We start from the raw sequence: 21,293 nt of genomic DNA, 5'->3' as shown, positions 1-21,293 counted from the left end.
TGTCTGATCTTTGTCATGCATCATCCTGTATCACACAATAGATTCATTCACACTCTACCCACACAATCCATTTTAAAGAATCGGATGTCATCCCTTGAGAGCCATGTGTGAACAGAATCATAATGTCAAGTTATAATTTTGCAACAAACTAAATTTGAGTTCAGCAGAGTAATTTGTTTGTTGCACTTCAAGTACCACATCAATCCAGCTGGTGAAGTCACAATGAACCGTAAGCTAAAATGCCAGCTCATTGAAAACCTGTTAAGCACATATTAGACTTTTGAGGCATTGCAAGAAAGTTGCAATCAATTGCAAATCCCTAAAATCAAGCGCAAGTCTTGCGATTAATTGCAAATTTGCAATTGATCGCAACTAAAGTTTCTTGCAATGCATGGTTAGTAAGAGAGAGAGAGGGGGGAGAATAATAGTTAGATTTACAAATTAAGAGCTTCTTGTAAAAGAAAGAGAGAGGGAAGAGTAAGAGGAAGTGTAGGAGACAGAGCAAAAGAGAAAGAGAGAGAGAGGGAGAATGACAGGACATTAGACAGAGACACACAGAGAAAAATAGTAGAGAGAGAGTGAGAAAGAGAGAGAGGAAGAGAGATATAGAGTGAGAGATAGAGAGAGAGAGAGAAAGAGATAGACAGAGATAGACAGAGAAAAAAAGGGAGAAAGAGAGAGGGAGGGAGGGAGGGAATGAGGGAGGGATGGAGGGGAGGGAGAGAGAGAGAGAGAGAGAGGGTGTAGACTTACCAGTGGACATGCCCAAGGTCTTGGTATCTCATTGAAAGAGTTCTCTGATAGATTGATAGTGATAAGTGATGTACAAGCATCCATCTGTCTCGGGAGAGAGCTCAGTTTGTTTTGGGAGAGATCCAGATTGACGAGAGACATGCAGTTCCATTGTCTTGGGATCTCATCTTCAAAGGAAGAGGAAACACATTTGATGATACAGAATCAAATCACAAATCTATGACAGACTCAAAATGTGATTACTCACTCACAAATAAAGTCATTCAATACATCAATGGATTTCACACATTTCATGTTTATACATATCATTGATGTATTAGTACAATCCATCAATTATCCTTTTTGTCATGTGAATGAAGAAATCACGTACCCTATCACAGTTATAATAGTGTGCAATTTTCTATATACCGATCTGTCAAGGAATTATCAGAACAACTATAATATCATTACCAATGTCAGAAAGCTTCTTGCCTTGCAAGTCCAATATGTTTACTTCTTAAACACATTTTTTTTTATTAAATGCAGTAAGAGCATGATTTGACTACATTTTTATGCATAGGAAAGGCTTATTCCATTTTCCTCTCCTTATCAAAATTTTAATTTGATATCAAAAGAAATTTTCACAAGTATTGAATAAATTTACAAAATTCTACTTAAACTGACAGAAGAAATTATTCAAAATGATCAATTTTCAAAAGATAAAGCAATATGTACTGGTACATTACATGCATATTACAGGCATTGGATTTAGAGATAATACCATCAAACTTACTTTAGCAACCCTGCGTATATATAGACCACAATTTTCACCTCCCCTGATATGTGATTTAGATTGAACCACATATTGAAGGAACCAGTACATACATGTAAAGCTCACTTCTCTTGTCTCCTTTGGGTGGTCTTTATATACAGGTTCCACTGTACTTACCTTGTGTGGATTCCTTGGCAGGTTGTATAAGCTCTTCCATTGCATTGCTGGCGAGGGACAGGAACTCTAATTCTTTTAACATGAACAGCTCAGCTGGTACAGACAACAGTTCATTCTGATACAGGCTTAAAGACCGTAGGCTGTATAGGACATAATCAATAATAGCCAATATAAATCATTTCATAAATAACGTCAGATATGCAAATGCATGTTGGATTTTGTAACACTTTGAATAAAGAATATCCAAGATATTAATGACATTAGCAGAATGGTAAATGTCAAATAACAATAATGATAATAATAATACCAGTTTCTTATATAGCGCTTTTTCATTAACTGACCAAAGCGCTGTAACCTTGGTCACTGGATTCAATTACTATTCTGCACATTACAGTGCACTTTCTCCACTCTGTGGGGAGCGTTCCAGTTCATACTTGTGTGAAAATTAAGAGACTGTTTATATCTCATCAGAGGTTCAGTGGACAAAGCAGTTGCCTTTGAAACCGAAGGTCCTGGGTTAAAAAACAATACAGGTGAAACTGTACTTGTTTCCTTCAGCAAGGTATTTGACACATCCAGTCCATGAGAGAGGAATTTAATTATATGGACTGTGGGTAACTTATCTTACAGCATACATGTACATTGCTTTCTTTATATTCAGGTGAGACATAAACAATCAAATACATGTATATATTATAATTACAGAAATAAATTGTTTTCATTTAGTTAGTTTGAGGCATCATGTAAGGCAACTGATAAAGCAAAAAATAATCTGAAATCGTAACATACCGACAGTCGCTCAAGTTTCGATGGCTTTTGGGGGACGGCAGTAACTGAAGTGAATTCTGGGATAGGTTGAGACGACGTAGATTCTGTAGACCCCATAGGAGACCCTCTGGTACAGAGAAGAGAGAATTCTGGGATAGATTGATGGTTGACAGGACTTGATGGGTTGAGTCTTGAAAACCCTGAAGCCATGATGGGTCAAAGGTATTGAGCTGCTTGTGGTGCCAATTTGCAATGAGTTCCTGTAAGGAGATCAAGAATGTAGATTGAAATATATACCTCATTTGAATCTAAGCAGTGAATGACGGTTGTAGATTTGCCATCCAAATAAATTTCTTAAACAGTTATCAAATCACATTATGAAGTGAACTCAAATGATAATTACCGGTATGTACTTATAATAAGGTAAAATTCATTATATTACTCTAACTCGACTCTCTCACAATACCTACGGTAAAACAAAATGTTAGTTCTCCTCCATCAATAGTTTATGCTTCAGGCCACCCTCACCCATAAAATATCAAAACCCATCCATTTTCTGGCTGAAAATTTAGCCAGATTTTGAATAAAAATTTTGCCTAATTTTTGACAAAAATTAATACATTTTTTTAGTCCAAATAGTGACTGAAATGACCATTAAAGAGGGTATTCTTCTAGCATCAGGGCACATTTTTACATATACTAGGCCCATCAAATCTCTGTACATTTGAAATTGACCAAACAGTGATGTCGATAGATGGTGCTGTAAAAAGTGAATATGTTGTATTGCCATAATCTAGGATTCTGTACACGTCCATTATACATATTTTACATTCGTGAAGTCATGCATAAATCAATGAAAACAATAATTACTTCCCTGTTTGCACAACCCATGGCAGTGTTTGTTTATAGCTATCATTTTTCAACTCCCAGTAAACAAGTGAAGGTAAGTAATACCTCGGTCCGACCTTTAACTGACTTAACTTGTTGCACTGTTACAATTTAAAAAAAAAAATTTGTGGGTTGAAAGGATTACTGAATTACTGAATTGATTCCAACCTTAATATGCCTACCGATATTTATAAATGATCCAAAGACAATATTCTACACTTGAACATTTTGACTTCTATGGGAAGGATTTTCTAGCAACCATCTGATGCTATGTACAAGATAAAACATTGAACACTATAAACGTAAAGCTACATTTGGATACATGCACAGGTAAATGTGTGTTAAAGGTAAAGACCAGTATTGGAAACGCCCCAATTTCAAAAAAATGAAATGGAAGCTCTTATTATCAATCATGTGAAAGAATATGTTTTGAATAATACATGATGATAAAAATGTTGACGGGAAACCGCCTACTAATTGATATATTTGGTAAATTAGTGTATCTCTTGCCTATTGAGAGATACAAATGCATGTGTCGCGCACGTGTGTGTAGTCCAATATACATCTTTCTGTGTACAGTGATTCTAACTTTATGAAGACTTGGCCAAATTTCTTATCATTTTGATGATTCCAGAACCTTGCAGTACATCTATGCTAGATGATCAACCTTTTCTGATCGATTTCACAATGTTTCTTTCACAATGCAATCGCATGACCATAACTGGTCTTTAGCTTTAAGCTTTAGAACTAAAAGGGCAAACCAACCAGACCTGCTAACCTCTGGAGTTCAAAAACTGTATACTTTAATCCCAAAAGTTGTATTCTACTGACAAAAGTTGTATTCTTAAAAATAAACATGGACTGTTGCGCGGATCAATGCCTCTTACAGTTCGTACATACAGGAAGAATTTTTTTTATGGATCATTGATTGAATATGCATGATTTCGTCACGACTGTTGTGTTCGATAAACCAATGAACATCCCCAAATTGACGATGTGAGATGTTTGTAGGACACCTTACAGGAGAGAATGGGTATTTTGCCATTGAAAATGGCACACACAAAATTATTTTTAAAAAAAACGACTAGATCGTACTGGTTGGCAGGTCTGTCCAACCCTTGTAAAAAGTTAATTCCTAACTTGTATGAAAGCATAAAATAAGATAAACAGAATGGCAAAACTTTGAAATCAATTGGACCAATATAAAAGATATCGATAGTTGAAATATGAGATCACTATGTCTAGATGCATATCTTAAATTGGCAGTTTGGTCAGTGGATTGTGACAGACATGTACCTGCGGATAACTCTCCCGTTTGGCGTACACGTACAAAAACACAAATAAAATCTGTTTTTCTCCTAAGTGCCATCTTCGTTTGGGCACTACTTAAAGAGAAGGTTGAGTTCTGGGAAGAGGTGAAAAATAATTTGTGAGCATTACTCATTCTTATTATGCAAGTGTGGAAGAACATCAGTTAAGACATGTTCCCTGAAAAGCATGGCTCTTCAAATGCCTTCATATTCTAAATATGCATGTAACATCGTAAAAATCGGGGGCCGGCTTTTTACGCCACGTGTTCGTGTAGTCCCATATACATCTTTCTGTGCAAGTGTTTGTAACTTTACCAAGACTTGGCCAAATTTCTTATCATTTTGATGATTCCAGAACCTTGCAATACACACAAATTCTTATATGCTAGATGATCAACCTTTTCTGGTCGGTTCCACATCGTTTCTTTCACAATGCAATCACATGACCAGAACTCAACTTCATCTTTAAATTAATTATGGATATTATATCATTATAGGCCCTCTAAAGAGAATAGACCCTCCCGAGTCATACATTTTTGAAAAATTGTTATGTTAGTCGCTTTGTGTGTTGGAACAAATGGGAAAGTTGTCCGCCACTACGTCACAGAGACATTACCTATTCAGCCAATTTGAAGAGCCCATACCTATAGTGATTACAACTTACAAAAATTCATAACTTTGTCATGTTTTGCCCAATTTCATTCAACTTTAACCAGTCTACTTCTCTGATTTACAATGTATCTGCCTTTCTCTAGAGTAGTTTGCTATCAAGGTTGAGTTTTCCTTTAAAACAGAATGACCCCCACCCCTCATTATGAAAATCTTTCCCTGAGCAAGTTTACAAACGATTTGCAAAAATAACTCTTCAAAATTAGTCAAACAGGAACTGAGAGGAAAAGTAAACAAAGACAAAATATTAAAATTATTCATAAAATAAATAGTGTTAAAGAAAATAAAATACAGCCACATTTCTCAGTGAACACACAATCCTTACATCAATTTACACATACCTTGTTTCACTACATATTTAACACTTTTAATACTCTACATGATGTGGCAGGAGAAAAGAACAGTTTTGAGAATGCAGTACAGGTCAATATTGGATTTATTGGTGTTGACTGTGGATTACTAGTGTAATTTGTTTGACTATAGCTGGTTTCTATTCTAGTTTCTATTTGCATCATTAGTACACAACCTAAAGCTACCAGTGTAAATGCACTTTCTATCATACTTGCTCATCGGGTTATCTGCTTCTTATTTTTTTTTTATGTTGGGGCTTTTTTTTTTGGGGGGGGGGGGGTGGGGAGTTGATTTAGTTCATGAATTCTAATTGATTTTGGATGAAGTTCAACTTGTAAGATATAAATATACTGATGATGCCCCCTATTCCCCTGACACTCATTGCTCATGTTTCCTCTCTTCCTCTCAGGGGAAAAAAGGTTCCCCCTCTCTCTCTCCCTCATCTCTTTCCATCTACCCTTTTACTCCCCCCCCCCCCCCCACATCATTTCTCTCTCTTTCTCTTGCTGTCTTGCTCTCTTTCGCTTTCTCTCTCTCTCTCTCTTGCTCTCTCTATCTACCTTTCTACCCCTCTCTTTCGTGCTCTCTCACTCTCGCTCTCCCTATCTACCCTTCTACTCCTCTCTCTCTCTCACTTGCTCTCTCTTCTCTCCATCTACCCCTCTCTCTCTTGCTCTCTCACTCTTGCGCTCCCTATCTACCCTTCTACTCCTCTGTCTCTCACTTGCTCTCTCTTCTCTCCATCTACCCCTCTCTCTTGCTCTCTCACTCTCGCTCTCCCTATCTACCCTTCTACCCCTCTCTCTCTCTCTCTCTCTCTCACTTGCTCTCTCTTCTCTCCATCTACCCCTCTCTCTTGCTCTCTCACTCTTGCGCTCCCTATCTACCCTTCTACCCCCCTCTCTCTCACTTGCTCTCTCTTCTCTCCATCTACCCCTCTCTCTTGCTCTCTCACTCTTGCTCTCCCTATCTACCCTTCTACTCCTCTCTCTCTCTCTCTCACTCGCTCTCTCTTCTCCCTATCTACCCTTCTACCCCCTCTCTCTCCCACTTTCTCCCCACTCTTTCTCAATCACGTTCAAATTACATGTTTGTATAAACATGGAACCAGGAAACACTGAGCCATGTTCATATTTGGGCAAGTCACAAAATTTTGCTGCATATATGTTACTAGTTACAATGAATAGTAAACAGTCATTAAAGGGAAATCCAACCTTACACTACTCTAAAAGAAAGCAGAAAATCAAAAAAACAGACCAGTGAAATATGACATTAAAGAAATTAAAAGTTGCCTATTTCCTAAAAATCTCTATTTTAATACATATTCGAGAAGTGTATGAAATTTCTTACCCAGTTCACAAGATCAAATAATTAATTACTGCAGAATATACAGGTACATACATGCGCAACTACACAACTTAGTGGTCAATGAACCTCTGAATTAACTACCATGCAAGTCTTGATATGAAAATAATTTCCCCCTTCATTACTCTTTAAACCCTTACTACTTAAATTTTCTTGCTATGATGAAAACTGCCATCTTTATCTAATTCACAAAATGTTCACATCATACAATGTATGGGTTTTAATACAGCGCATGAAATTACTGTTAAAGCAAGATATTTCCTTTTTTGAAAATTTCGTACATGGAAGCATTCTCCTTTCGCTTCATTGAAGCCCATGCCAACTCAAGGTAATCAAAATACTCCTCCAAATAGATCACATGATAAGTCACTTCCAAAGTCATATCCACTTCCCTCTCTCTCTCTCTCTGCCTTTCATAATACTTTTATTTTTGCTGCTGGTGTGATTTTCTAGGTAGGAATGGAATCACTAAACTAAGCCAAGTGTAGCTATGGCACTGTAAACTGAAAGATTTTGAGCCGTCTAACCAAAAACAGCACATTGCTTTTGCTAATAATGAAAAAGACTAAGCAATAAAAAAAAATTAAAAATATTGTGTCATATAACTGTAAATGTAGTGGCAATCCTACATTGTGAGGAGAATACACGTAAACCAACATCAGAATTGATTGCATTACATCTGTACAGAGCCAGAAGTGTTTTAAAGCCCCACTGCACTACATATAGCTACTTGCGCCCTCTATATAGCAAACGATGCCTAATCGGTGACCATTGGTCCCTAATTATGGTCCCCTTTTTCTTAATTGAGAGCTGATTTGATGAGATACTCAGTAACCACCTGTCAGTGACCATGCAGGGAGGTATAATCCCTCCTTGCCAAACTAGTGCAGAGGGTCTTTAACTCTGTGCAAAAGTATATGAGCTACCAGCCTTCTTGCTCTCAACAGATGATGATATTACTTCAATGTGAATAATTGCATAATGTAAAAATACTATAAAGATGCAAAGAATTGGGCTCTCATGGGGAATTCGACACCATTTGGGTGTTAACCCAATAACAGATGTTGTCAATCACCAGGATTGGCCTTTATTTTATGACCAACAGGCTTTACGTAATGCTCTGTCTTTCCCACCCTTTCATCCATATCGTAAAGTCGTTATTTTACATTTCCCTCACCCGAAGACTCTCCGAGAGACTAGGGGGTATTTCTTGATGGGACTACGGATTTGCTGTGTGAGAGACATGTACACCCATTAATGGTATTTCCACCTAGTCTGGTGTCGGCCAATTATGGCCTTCTGCACATGAAAACTGACGATCCTCTTCCTTTAATCTCCCTTTAAGTTATGTAACAGTTTTCCTACCTTTTTGTTGTTGTTGTTATTAGTGCTGGAGTCATCAGGTTCAACCCATATCTCGAGAAGTGGCAAGATATCAGCACCCAGCATATTGGCTGCTGCTTCATCAATGCTGACTAAACCTCTCTCAATCAGGTCTGCTGCTACGCTGTAATGCTCACCTAAACCACATCAAGTAAAAGAAGACACGATTAAGGTACATGTATATACATGTACAATGTATATCAATATCAATCATTTTCTATTGTCTGCTGAGAGCCAGAAAAGCATTAACACAGAAAGGCTGCCCTTCTGGCTCCAAATAGAATGCAAAATTGTTCACTATACTCAATATTGAAGTCTAAAGTAAAAAGAGAGTAACCCTTAAAACAAACTTGAATTAGGTCTATAATGTGTTTTCCTATCGTACAAAGTGCTGCATATAGTGTGACTTGAGAGCGTACACCATAATGGACTAAATGAAACTTATAGCCAATTGTCATGATAAATACTGTACATGCCACAAACATAAATGGGATTGTTACAAATCACAATTTTATTGCAAATATTAGATCTAGATCTACTACCTTGGTTAGGCTGGGAATATCCCAAACTATCATACACTTTTAGATGCACAAACATCCCCAGCAATTCCTGCTTTTACGTTCTAGCCTTCTACAGCTGTAGGTGTATCATATTCTTTGACACTACACATTCCACCAAGCTACCATATTATATACATTATAATGAACAGCTTCTTCAAATGATCATCCACAAATATAGTTTTTGTACAACAAAAGACCCTAAATTCTGTGACAAGCATTCTTCATTAATTTGATATAAAAATCAGCACCTTCTATGTGTTCCATGTTGACTTAGTACTGAAGCAGGTCAATCAGTTGATCTCTAGAACCAAATAATGCATCCACACATGACTCTCTGCAGAACGACCAATATATGTGTAGCATTCCAAAAAATCAAAGGAAACCTTGAGTTAGAATAGTGTTGAGCAATTAAGTTCACAGCAATTCACCCTGCTTCTCTTCTAAATCATGCGGATGTGATCAAAACGCACAACCAAACAACATACTTTACAGAAAAATTTGTGCTCCCATGCCTGAAATCCTGAATCAAATCGTTACTAAGTTCCTATACATGTCAACAAAAGCAAAACAAGCCAGTTGGACGTTCATGCATGTAATGAATGACACCACATGAGGAGTTTCCAACAATCATTCTATGAACTCCATCAGCCAGTATCAATGGCAGCACTTCTCTGGACAATTAAGTTGGTAGAATACAATCAAGGCCTTAGATTATGGAAATAATAGCCTCAAGGTTTGAATTCATGTACACTGTAGTTCCTTTCAATGTGATAAGTGATACTTGTCTAGATGAAGAATAGAAGAAGTATTCAACTTGAGCTCTAACGACTCAAGTGCGATCATCAACCTGCTCGTTAGAAACAATAAAGGAAGGAGAACAATTAGCAGCACAACAGGAATCTCTCACTTCTATAATAAGCTTATCCTATGGTCATAATGAATTCTTAAGGGGAACTCCCTGATAATTGTTACAGGGAACTCCCATAAAGGGTCTAAGTGTTTACCATTCACTTCTAGGATGGGGGTAGGATATGTTTTGATTTGCCCAGAAATCCAGTCCAATTACTTGTTTTTTTTTACTTGGGCATAGTCTACATGTTTATGATTGTAAAGATTGAAGAAATTTGTACTTCCACAATCAGTTTGCATCCTTTAACTGGGTGTACGTCATGACCCACAAAATATTAAACTTAGGTCTTTAAAGAGCACAAAGGACAGATGAATGTAAGAAGGGTTGCATTTTGGGGTTTTGTCTTCAAGAGTACAATTTATTTATTCATTTAATTTCTTCTTTATTTCAAAGATCTAAAAATTTCAAAAGTAGCACAAAGGTGTGTAAATTCATATGTTCTGCTATCATAGCATCTTTAGTGCTAATTTTTTATTAATTTATTAGAGCTCTAATTGAAAATTACAAGTATTGTAAATATTCCTTTGTTGCCCACGGCCCCACGTAGATCCTTATTCATTCAGATGACATGGTCGTGGGTTAGAACCCCAGCCACGTCATACCAAAAGACGTTAAAAGACGGGAGTTGCTGCTACATGTACATGTACCTTGTTTGGCGTTAAAAAATAAGGGATAGAGCCACGTCGATCTGGCGCTGCTCAGTGGCTGCCGGGATCACGATCAATTGGGCAAAAATAATTTCCATTTTCGGTTTAACTAAATAAAATTTGGAGTGGACTTTAAAGGGATCGTTTAACAATGTTAAATCTGAGATACACGGCCCTACGTGTTATCAGTGTCTGTGATATGGTGTAATATTGAAGCCCTAAAAAAATTGCGCTTCAAAATGATCAAGAAGTGCTTCAAAAAAGTAAAAATCTTTGAGTGACCGGTTTTACCATAATCGTTTTCCCCAAAAGACTGTAGTGTTATGAAAACCGTCAGGCGAACGGTTTTCAAAATTTGTAATTCCAATCATATATATCTTGATAAGCAGACAGGCGATCGGCTTGTAAAAGTCATGGGGTTCCTGACTGACCTAAAGGTTTATAATTATCATTGCATCATGAGCTAAATCCTGAATTTTGTTTCAGAATCTGAGACAAAGTTACCGGATCCTTTTAAAAGATTATTGTTATTATGACTATTATTGTGTTATTGTAGAGAATCAAATTACAAGTACCGGGTACTGTAAATTCTCGTAAAGCTATGATCCGGTGCTCCGAGATTATCCCAGCTTTAGCATGGTTGCTTTTACAATGACAAGCAAGTAATTTCATTCTACTAGGTGGTCATTATACCCAAGTCATGTGAGACAAATGTAAGCTTGCCCAAGGATATTGGTGCTAGGGTGGGATTTGAACCTCAACACCCTCAAATGAATGAACCACTATATACTGTTACACTCTTTATACAGAAATAAGATCAAATCATGGGCTTTGATGGTTCATTAGCAATAAGCACTAAATTTAAAGTCAAATCCACAGAGAAAAACAAAGAATGAAATCAAATCCTGATTATATACCAATTCTTAAATACAGAACTGCAACTTACATGCAATCACCTATATAGTACATACTGACCTTAACATAAACATAGTCGATATCCGTCTCCATTCATTGAAAATCCAGAATATTTGCCCGATAATAAGGATATCCATACATCTTTGTAAGAATACCACATGATAAGCAAGACATGAGGAAATAATTCGCCATCAGTATAACTTTCACGAGCACCACTATATAGTCTGAAGCTCTTATTATAGGCGCATGCATGAAGGAATCCGGCCTTCACCAAAACCGTGTCCAATACCAGATTAAAATGAACACTTTACCATAAATAAAAGTCCATTACAAGGTTTGCAGTAATAATGTTCCAATTCAATGGGAAGCATTCTCCAGCCCAGGAAAGACAGAATTGATCCGGTAGAGGATGTTCATCTGTTCTTCAACTCGACTCAAATGTAGTATGTCTTTCAGGGCAGGGAAGAGAGTTCATTAGATGCTACATCCCCAAGGAAATTCAGCACATGAACATAAACACCAAGCGAATGTCACCATTAATAAGAGTATGTGCATGAATGATATGTGAAGAGTGAGAGAGCATTCCCTCAGCTCCAATCATGATCACAACCCTGGAAGCAGAGGGCCAACAAGGGGGCAAATATTTCTCCCCTCGGAGGATCAAAACTCATTTTAATCCCAGTCCTCCCTCTCAGCTGGAGTGTACTTCAGGGTGTTGCTATGTCAGAATGAACTCATGGTAATCCATGGGTAATTAACAGAGTTGTAAAGAAAAGAATAATAATAATAATTTATCATAGTACAATGAAATCAAAAGAAATAATAGCATAGTTCTCTCGATGTTTTGGTCCTACTATATTAGCCTTGCATAAGTTAGTCATTACTTAGTCATTTTCCTATACTGGTAGTCTTCTGGATAAGTCTCAAAGCCATATTCAATGAACGCAATATCTACTGGTATATTTCCCTTTCTAACAGATCTATCAAATACAAAATAAACCCTAAACAACATCAATACCTAAATAGAAAGCAGTTTGAATATATAGCCAAATTAAAAGTACTTCACTTTGATCATAATCAAATAAAATGTAATTTACTTACAATGTAGTTGCAGCAATTAATGCAGTTCATTCTGTGGTTCTACCTTGTTATAATTCCAACCAAATCTAGTAATCAAACAAGTGTACTGTACACTGTTGTCCTCTGTGGTATATTGATCATTGTATGGTAAGGTATTCAGCTATGACAAAAATAACTGAAACCAGAAATACAGATTTGAGTAGGAGAGCCATAGTGTGGTGTCATCAATCCTGATTTAAAACAATGAGTTGGAGTTATTTGGAAGTGGTGTGATTGAATGAAAGGTAAAAAGGAAGTCCACACACAGGAAGTATTGCCAGGACTGACTGTATTGTGGGGGAGTGTAGATGACATGTTAGGATACTTCATATACTGTAGATCTATCATAAACAGGACAGGGACCATGTAGTTAATCCTAATGAGAAGAGCAATTAAAGGAGAACTTTTAGAATACATCCTTGCCCCCAAATCCATGAAATAATTATAGTTAGAAAGTTAGATATGTCAGGATGTTAAGATACATGTTTAACAACTCTGTTGCCCTTTGATGGCTACGACTTCTGACAAAGCGGCAACATGAAAGTACGCTATTTCCACAATTGGTTGAAAATTAGTATCATAAATATGTTAAGCTGTTATACAAAACATGCGAATTACTTTGTATATATGTTTCATTTATGTATGAAGTGAGACAGGTCTAATAAAAAAGGGAAACAAAAAATAGAGATTTCTCAGATCCTATGGATTTTACAGTGTATCTGGAATATCTGATACTAACTTTAATCAGATTGTTTTATATCATCAGATATCTTGAAACTAATTGCATCCTCGGGCACCATATTGGGTGGAGGAGGCATAAGAATGCTTAGGTCGTACAAGGTATCCTTGCGTGTACTCGGATGATCCTGGTGTGTTTTTGCACTCGGGAAAATGCATGGATAAAGACTACAATGGTTCCTTTTTGTTGAGGTTATGAAAGCAAAATTGAAACGATAGTCAATTCAATGGCTAGTTTCATTTCATTATTGCCTCCTCCATTAAAACCATTTGAGTATCCAGGGGCGAGGGGCAGGGCACATGCATGTGCCCCCTCCCCCTTCTTCAGCAGAACTCCTCATACAGTGACCTTTGTTTTAGTTTTAGATTTGTTTTACCCATATCTGGTACAATATTACCAGTATCACAATACTGAGAATATCAAAATAATTCGTAAAATTTTGCTTAGACTGCATGTAATTATTTAGATATCTTTAAGTTGCAGAAACAAATTTGAAGACAATAGAATTTGAAGACAATTGAATAAATAGAATGAATGAAAGTAAATGTATAGAATTAAGAAAAGGATATTGGGTACATATTATTTCAGATCCCATGACTATTGACTACTTTACAAAATCTAGTGACCTCATCTCCAACTGTATGCTTAATATTCTTCTGATAAACTATAGAGGGTGCTCTTCTCTGCATTGAACATGATAATGTAACTCAAAGGGAAAGTCCAGAACATAAAAATAAGAGAAAAATATCACTGAAATATAAGGATCTGATAAAGGCTAAGGAAATGATTTTTCCAAATTTATAATTGTTCAAACACAAATGTGCAGCTCAGTGATATGAACTTATGGCCGTCTCTTTGTTTGCTTCATACAGAGTATGCAACAATTGTTGAATTGGTCTGTTTACTGTTTACTCCTAAGAAATATGTCATTATACCCATACCATGGACACATTAGTACATGAAAAGAGAAATTCATGGAATTTTTTATTACAAAACAAACAAAAGAGGTGCCTGAAGGGTGAATCACAGAGTTGCAAAATTCTTTAAAAGATTTTTTTCTAAAACTTTCACTGATCTGTTTCTTTTATTTTCCCAGTTTATATTGAAAACCAACTTAGCTTTCAGTGTGGACTTTCCCTTACAGGAAGACACTGGATGGATGCTCCTCATGCAATTTCCATGAATGGGACTGACTTGAAGTGAACGTTAGAGGTTAAGTCAAGGCCCAATATCTAGGACAATGCCAAGATTGTGGCCTCCTCGATGCATCCCCTTTCATCATGCAGCTTTCCAACTGTATCATGTCTATTCATGTCCGGCGGATCCAGGAAAGCTCAGCATGAGATAGAAGCCTAGCGGTGTCACTTCATATTCAAAGGGGGTAACGCATGATCGTTAGGGGAGTGCATGGAGTTGAAAATGGCCCCCCTATTTGAGGACTTTCAAGAACATTTTCAACCAAATTCATGAAATACCACTTTTTACATAAAAACAGGTACAAAATGTGCTCTAATTATAACCTTATTTTTGGCTAAAGTAAAAATTCACCACACAAAAAGAGTACCTTAATTTTGTGAAATTTGCAGGAGGGGTATGTACATGTATACCTTTTTAAAATACATGACCCATTGTCATAAAATTTCTTTATCTTTATAAAAAACACTTTCTTTGAAATCTGCACACATTGAAATGTTCGCATAAATCCCCCAAAATCACCTCTTTATTTCGAAATTTCTAACTACATGTATCATGCCTACATAAAGTCAATATGATGTGATACCTCCAGGTATAGATATTCAGTAAGTATGAGGTGAAACTCCCTGCCGATATGCATGCACTCTCTATCAATGCCTCCGACAGGCTGGGGTAGCTCTGTAATACTGCCATCGTATGAAAGATGTGTTAAATTAGTGCACAAAGGATTGTTGTTGAATTTAATTCACTATTTAGAAGAAGGGCCATAATAATACAGTCTAGAGCTTTTACATAATTTATACTAACTATCTTGACTGTGCTCAATAATGCTGAAACTCTTTAAACTCTCATTCAAATAGTAAAGTTTGCTCACACTTGTAGATGCACCAACCGTCAACAACAACCATGCCTTTTGCATTCTAGGTAACAGCGGGTGAAAAATACACAGGAGCAGTTTGCGATTTTGTTCTCTAAAGCTCTGAAAGTGCTCTGGAAAAAATAATATTAAATTGCTATAATATCACTGTGAGACAATAGCACTTCTACAACACCAAATCCTATAAGAGCTGCCTCAAACAGAATTTTTTTGTTTACATTGTCAGCAATGTCTGTAAGTACAACTACATTTCAATATTAATCTACCTGTATGTACATGTATGCTCAGTTGACTCTACTGGTAGTGGTATATCATATCATTAAAAAGTGACATGATAAAATACCAATTCTTAATGAAAATTTATATTAGAAATATCTGTCTTTAATATAGTGCAACATTATAGAACCCCACTGAAACGGCTACATGGAAAATAACCTCAAACTTCTGATGAAGATATTAAAAAAAGGGGGAGGGGAATAAAAAACACTCTTCGGACAGCATTTCAAACCAGCAATATAAAAAGATAAATTTTGGTGTTCCAAGTGCTTCAGTGACACATTTGGCAATTCGTTTAGCAAACTGAACAGTTAATGATAGGATCTCATAGAAGAATATACATGTAGAAGCTTGTTCTAATGACCAATTTACAGTTTTGATTGGCCATAAAACTAATGGTCTATCTTGTAAGTTGTACATGTGTCGTGACACATAAGTATAAACATAACTAATCAAGCTTTCACCAAATTGTCCTTAAAAGAAAACACAATGTTGGAGAATGATTTACTTTCATCAGTAGCCACTTTAACTCCATTGATACCATGGGTGGCAAATTCTGCCATCAAGAATGAAAGTTTGTACATTTTTTTATCAAGAATGGTGGATTTATATATTTAGAAAATGGAACAAATTCTGAACAAGTGATTATTGTGAAGTCTCTCCCCATTGTAGATATGCCAAATGCGCTTTAAATGACAATGTACATGTAGTGCTAATGACAAAAAACAAAAGTAAAGGAAATGTCATTTTACAGATGCTCACAATGCTGAGCAAACTACATTAACTTTCGCATCCTAACGGGTACCCATTTAACACCTGGGTGGAGAGTGGCAAATGTAGATTAACATCTTGCCAAAGGATGTCAATGCCAGGCTGGGATTTTAACAAGGCTGTACCTTGTGATCTGCAGTCAGGTGACTTATCCACTAGACCACAACATATATTTACTTTTGGTCTGTAAATATTATTGGTAATAAGTGTGAAATTAAACTGAAACTGAAACATCAAACTACATGATGTCATACAAGTTCATATAAATGGTGTTCCATTTATCTAGGATAAGCAATGGTGTACATTTACATTGTTGAATAGACTGTATTACAATACAACTGATCGTACGAGTACTTGATGATCAAAGAGAAGAGACTAATTTTGTGAAGAATGTGTCATAGCATTGATATTAAAATTTAAACCTACATGTAGACTCTCTTAATGGCTGAGGATCTGAATAGTCATAGGATTAATAAAATCTAAATTTCAAGGGATTTCATGCTATTTTGGAGTGATGTCAAATCAGTGTAGTAGGATTTGAAGCTGAATTGGCTTTTATTCTGACTAGAAGATTAATGCACTAAAATTCTGGTTCTCCATATTCTTATCATTATTTAGAACCTAAATCTGGAGGATTTCCATATCAAATATAACCGCCCTTTCAATGAAATAGAAATAAAGAAATATATAAAGAATCATCATATCTCTCATGAAAAGAAACATAAATAATCATCATATAGCGAAAGGGGCCTATACAGACTAGACAACAACATCCTCAAAAGAAAAGTAAACAGAAACTAGTTTTCAAGAGACACGGCCATGGGACAATTAGACAACAATCATCAGAGTGCACTCATGATAAGCCCAACCCAGTTGTATGAATACTAATTAATACAACATTCAGATTAGAACAGGAACCTCATTCTTTAATACGTTTTGTAATAGGCATTTCTTTACACAACGTTCAGACTTCAGAGGTATCACAGGTATTAATAGCTACACGATTCTTGAATAGTTACCTGTATATGATGAATTCCAGTAGTATGAACACAGAGTTAACCACTAAAGTATGTGTCTGTCACACATGCTTCATAAACATGAGCCAAGTCTGTATAATGTACACATATTTGACTACCGGTAATGCATTTTTCAATGTTACAATGTTTTAATTGCTGCAATTGAAACATTGAACGTTTGAAATTAGTCACACCATTAAGTTTCAGAGGGAAGTTATAGGAACTTGAAAATGGTATTAATTTAATCATTTTTCCTTGCATGGCCGTAACTTTGGGCCATAAATCATCGTAATAAGAACCGATGAGGTACAATTATTGTAATTTTGTTGACAATGGTGACAAAGCTCACCCCCTCCTGTCTGGCTGTCTGGCTGTCTGTCAGTCTCTCTCTCCCTTTCTAGTTCTCTCTCCCTCACATTCACGTATTGCAAAAACACAATATATGGAGTACATGTACATGATCATTATATTACCTACCTTTTGACTATAACACATGCTGTAACCTGGTCAGGATTTCCTTGATATCAGGTGTCATAATTTGATATATTTTTGTCATCGGTATGAAGCACACCAGACAGGGAAATCATTACAGACCTTTATTATTAGGTCAATATATATGAGATCAGAGTCCATCATAGATGTATTGTTATTTGTTTAGGACACAAGAGAAATTCACATGGTGTATGATTTCACTGTAAAGAGTCAAAATATTTGCATACATGTAGCAAGTTCTTTCTCAATCACACACAATTGGTTAAAACACTAATGGGCAATTCTGTATATGCTGTAGGGGACATTTAGACAACACCTTATGGCATTTGAAGAAAAGGGATTAGCTAGCAGTGAAGATTTGTTTTGTGGTATTACAGTACTACCATGAGGCCCAACGAAGGTATGACAACTAACTATGAATTTCCCTTTCTTAGCAAGATAGAGCTGAAATTATCACACTGCAATGTGTATGTGTGTCGTATGGGACTCAGAAAATATGATTTTCTTGAAATTTAAGTTAATGCTCAAAGCTCTGTGAGTTGCAATGAAAAATATGACTGAAAATCACTGAAAATATATGTGTTGTTGCTAATCTACTGGTACATGAACAAAGACTTTGAGATCTCATTTTCCTTGTTTTGTGAGTTAGACTAGCTGGTTATAGACTTAAAAATTATTAACATTCCAAATTGAAAATTTACATTGCTGAAACTTTGCTGAAGCCAATTGTATTCTTGTAACATATGGGCCATGCCCTTAACAACGTGAAATATGGCATACAGGACAAAGTTGATGATGTTATAAAAGATGGATGAGGTAAATCTCACAACCCTCATATCATTCAACTATTTCCTCCTAAAAGAGAGCCTTTGATGCCACCATAGTATGAATAACTCATTTAATTTAGTTGATTTAGACATTAAACTAAAATGTTATTACAATGTACATCGGTTGCCAATAGAAACCAAATTTGAATTTTTAGAACTTTCAAGCTCTAACAAGGAATTGCACTAATTTGGAATGTCTCATCGTGGGATTTCAGTACAAATGCTCAATCAATATTCACATGGCCTCAAATGAATAATGAGGTTTACATGTCAGCAAACCTTAGACAATCTGCCATTTTCTAGGGAATCACTTGAATTCAAGTTTAATTGAAGTTTTTCACCGTAGAGATCTATAAGCAGTAAATTCCAAGCCCAATATGGAGCCATTACCAATATGAGAGTCACCATACTCCCTTCTATCATAAAAATACTGGTGATTCTATTAATCTCAAATAATACTACCAGTGCATTACAGAGCACAACCTTCTACATACAAAAGGCATATATCATAATTCATATGGGTAAGCCCTCTTCTTCTTCTTCTTCTTCGGGAGTACTCCTCAACGTTCCGTTAGGAACCAAGCGAGGAGGAATGAGGGGGTGCGCACTGTGCTTGTTTAGTTCTTATTGCTTGAGTCTTGGTTGCGGAAAAAGTTGGTTGCTTGGAGTTTGAAGGTGTCAATGTTCGTGGTCCTTTGGATGTCGGAGGGTAGTGAGTTCCAGTCCTTGATGGTACGTGGAATGTAGGAGTGTTTAAAACAATTGGTGCGGGTGGAGTATTGGATGAAGGAGTTTCCTGAGGTACGTCTGGTGGCTCGTGTAGCTGGACGCAGGTAGTCCGACACCGGCAGGGCCAAGTGCCCCCCCAAGGCTTTGTGCAATATACAGACCCTTGAAACTTTCCTTCGAATAGAAAGCAAGTCCCATCCTAACCCCACCATTAGTTTTGTCGCGCTGGTAGTTTGCCTGTAGTCATTGCATACCATTCTGGCTGCCCTTCTTTGGACCTTGCCAATTTCCTGTGTATGTTCTTTGGTATATGGGTCCCAGACACTAGAACTATATTCTACAATTGGACGGACTAGGGTTTTGTAAGCTAAGGATTTAATTTGTTTAGTACATGATATAAGGTTTCTACGGATGAATCCATTGACCTTATTTGCAGATGATGTTATGTTAGAAATATGTTTATCCCACTTTAGATCATTGGAGATCTCTACCCCTAGGTACGAGTGAGAGGGGGTTTCCTGTAATACAGTACCTCCGATGGTGTACTTGGTTGTTACAGGGGATCTAGAAGCGTTAAATCTAAGAACATGACATTTTTGGGGGTTGAGTTGCATTTGCCACTTATCCACCCATGCAGAAAGTCTGTCAAGGTCGTCCTGTAGTCTGGTAGCGTCAAGTTGAGTTTTTATGCCAGAGTATAAGATACAGTCGTCTGCGTATAGTCGTACGGTCGAGGATAACTCGTCAGGTATGTCGTTAACGTAGATTAGAAAGAGTAAAGGTCCGAGCACTGTCCCTTGAGGAACGCCCGACTTAACCCTAACCCACTGTGAATGTTCTCCCCCCAATACTACCCGTTGGTGCCTGTCTTGTAAGAAGGATGAGATCCACCTGTTGGTTTTCCCATTGATACCGTACTGATTAAGTTTAAGGATGAGACGATGATGGGGCACAGTGTCGAACGCTTTAGAAAAGTCAGTAACGATCATGTCAGTCTGGGTCCGTTTGTCGAGAGAAAGGGTAAGGTCGTGCATGGTTTGGATTAGCTGTGATTCACAGGAATGACCTTTCCTAAATCCATGTTGGTATTTACTGAGTATGTTGTACGACTCAAGATGGTTCATTATATGAGAGTGTACAACATGTTCTAGTAGTTTACAGCATACAGAAGTGAGAGATATTGGTCTGTAGTTTTCTGGTTTAGTTCTATCACCCTTTTTATGGATAGGTGTGATGTTGGCTTTACGCCAGTCTTCAGGTAAATAGCCTGTATCAAAAGATGCTTGGAAGATTTTGGAAAGAAGTGGTGCCAATTCTTGAGAAAACTCTTTAAGTATACGGGGGAAATCTCGTCGACCCCGGAAGCTTTTTTTGGATCTAAGTTCTTCAAGAGTTTCTCGATCCCTGGAGTATGAATGATTATATTATTTATACCAGAGATATTAGATTGAGGAATGTTTGGAAGGGTTTGTAGATTTTCTGTAGTGAAGACTGAACGGAAATATTCATTGAGTATTTCGGCCTTCTGGCTATCTTCTGATGTGAGGACACCCTTTTCTTTTAAGGCGGGTACTCCAGAGGAGTCCTTCCTGAGGCTTTTGACGAAAGACCAGAACTGTTTTTTTGATTCCAAGCAAAAATCTCTAATGTGTTTTCTGTAAGCAGATCTGGTCAACTTATGGGTCTCTTTTCTGATTTCTCTAAAACTCGCCCAGTCGCAATCGTTTCCTGAATTTCTGGCCTTGTTATAGGCCCGTTGTTTCCGTCTATGCATTCGCTTGATTTTGGGGGTTATCCAAGGGGTTT

At 36.9% G+C, this 21,293-nt stretch overlaps 1 protein-coding gene across 3 annotated transcripts in view; it reads right to left on the bottom strand.

The window, feature by feature from the left end:
• LOC100892788 (leucine-rich repeat serine/threonine-protein kinase 1) overlaps positions 1-21,293 on the bottom strand; it is a 57,781-nt gene that overhangs the window by 16,106 nt on the left and 20,382 nt on the right. Inside the window, exons 1-5 of one of the 3 annotated variants that reach the window (XM_030976556.1) lie at positions 12,549-12,768; positions 8,398-8,552; positions 2,471-2,709; positions 1,682-1,821; positions 754-920 (exon numbers count right to left, since the gene is read on the bottom strand). In XM_030976556.1, coding sequence (XP_030832416.1) covers positions 754-920; positions 1,682-1,821; positions 2,471-2,709; positions 8,398-8,481 — 630 coding nt within the window. In that variant the 5' untranslated portion in view covers positions 8,482-8,552; positions 12,549-12,768. Of the gene's footprint in view, positions 1-753; positions 921-1,681; positions 1,822-2,470; positions 2,710-8,397; positions 8,553-9,223; positions 9,811-12,548; positions 12,769-21,293 lie in introns of those variants that run through there. The other 2 variants (XM_030976555.1, XM_030976554.1) reach the window with 2 other exon arrangements.

The sequence above is a fragment of the Strongylocentrotus purpuratus genome, unplaced genomic scaffold (genome assembly GCF_000002235.5).
Source record: "Strongylocentrotus purpuratus isolate Spur 01 unplaced genomic scaffold, Spur_5.0 spur5_scaffold_9, whole genome shotgun sequence".
Taxonomy (NCBI): domain Eukaryota; kingdom Metazoa; phylum Echinodermata; class Echinoidea; order Camarodonta; family Strongylocentrotidae; genus Strongylocentrotus; species Strongylocentrotus purpuratus.
The sequence above is the reverse complement of the archived record's forward strand: the minus strand, read 5'-3'. Positions and strand labels throughout refer to the sequence as shown.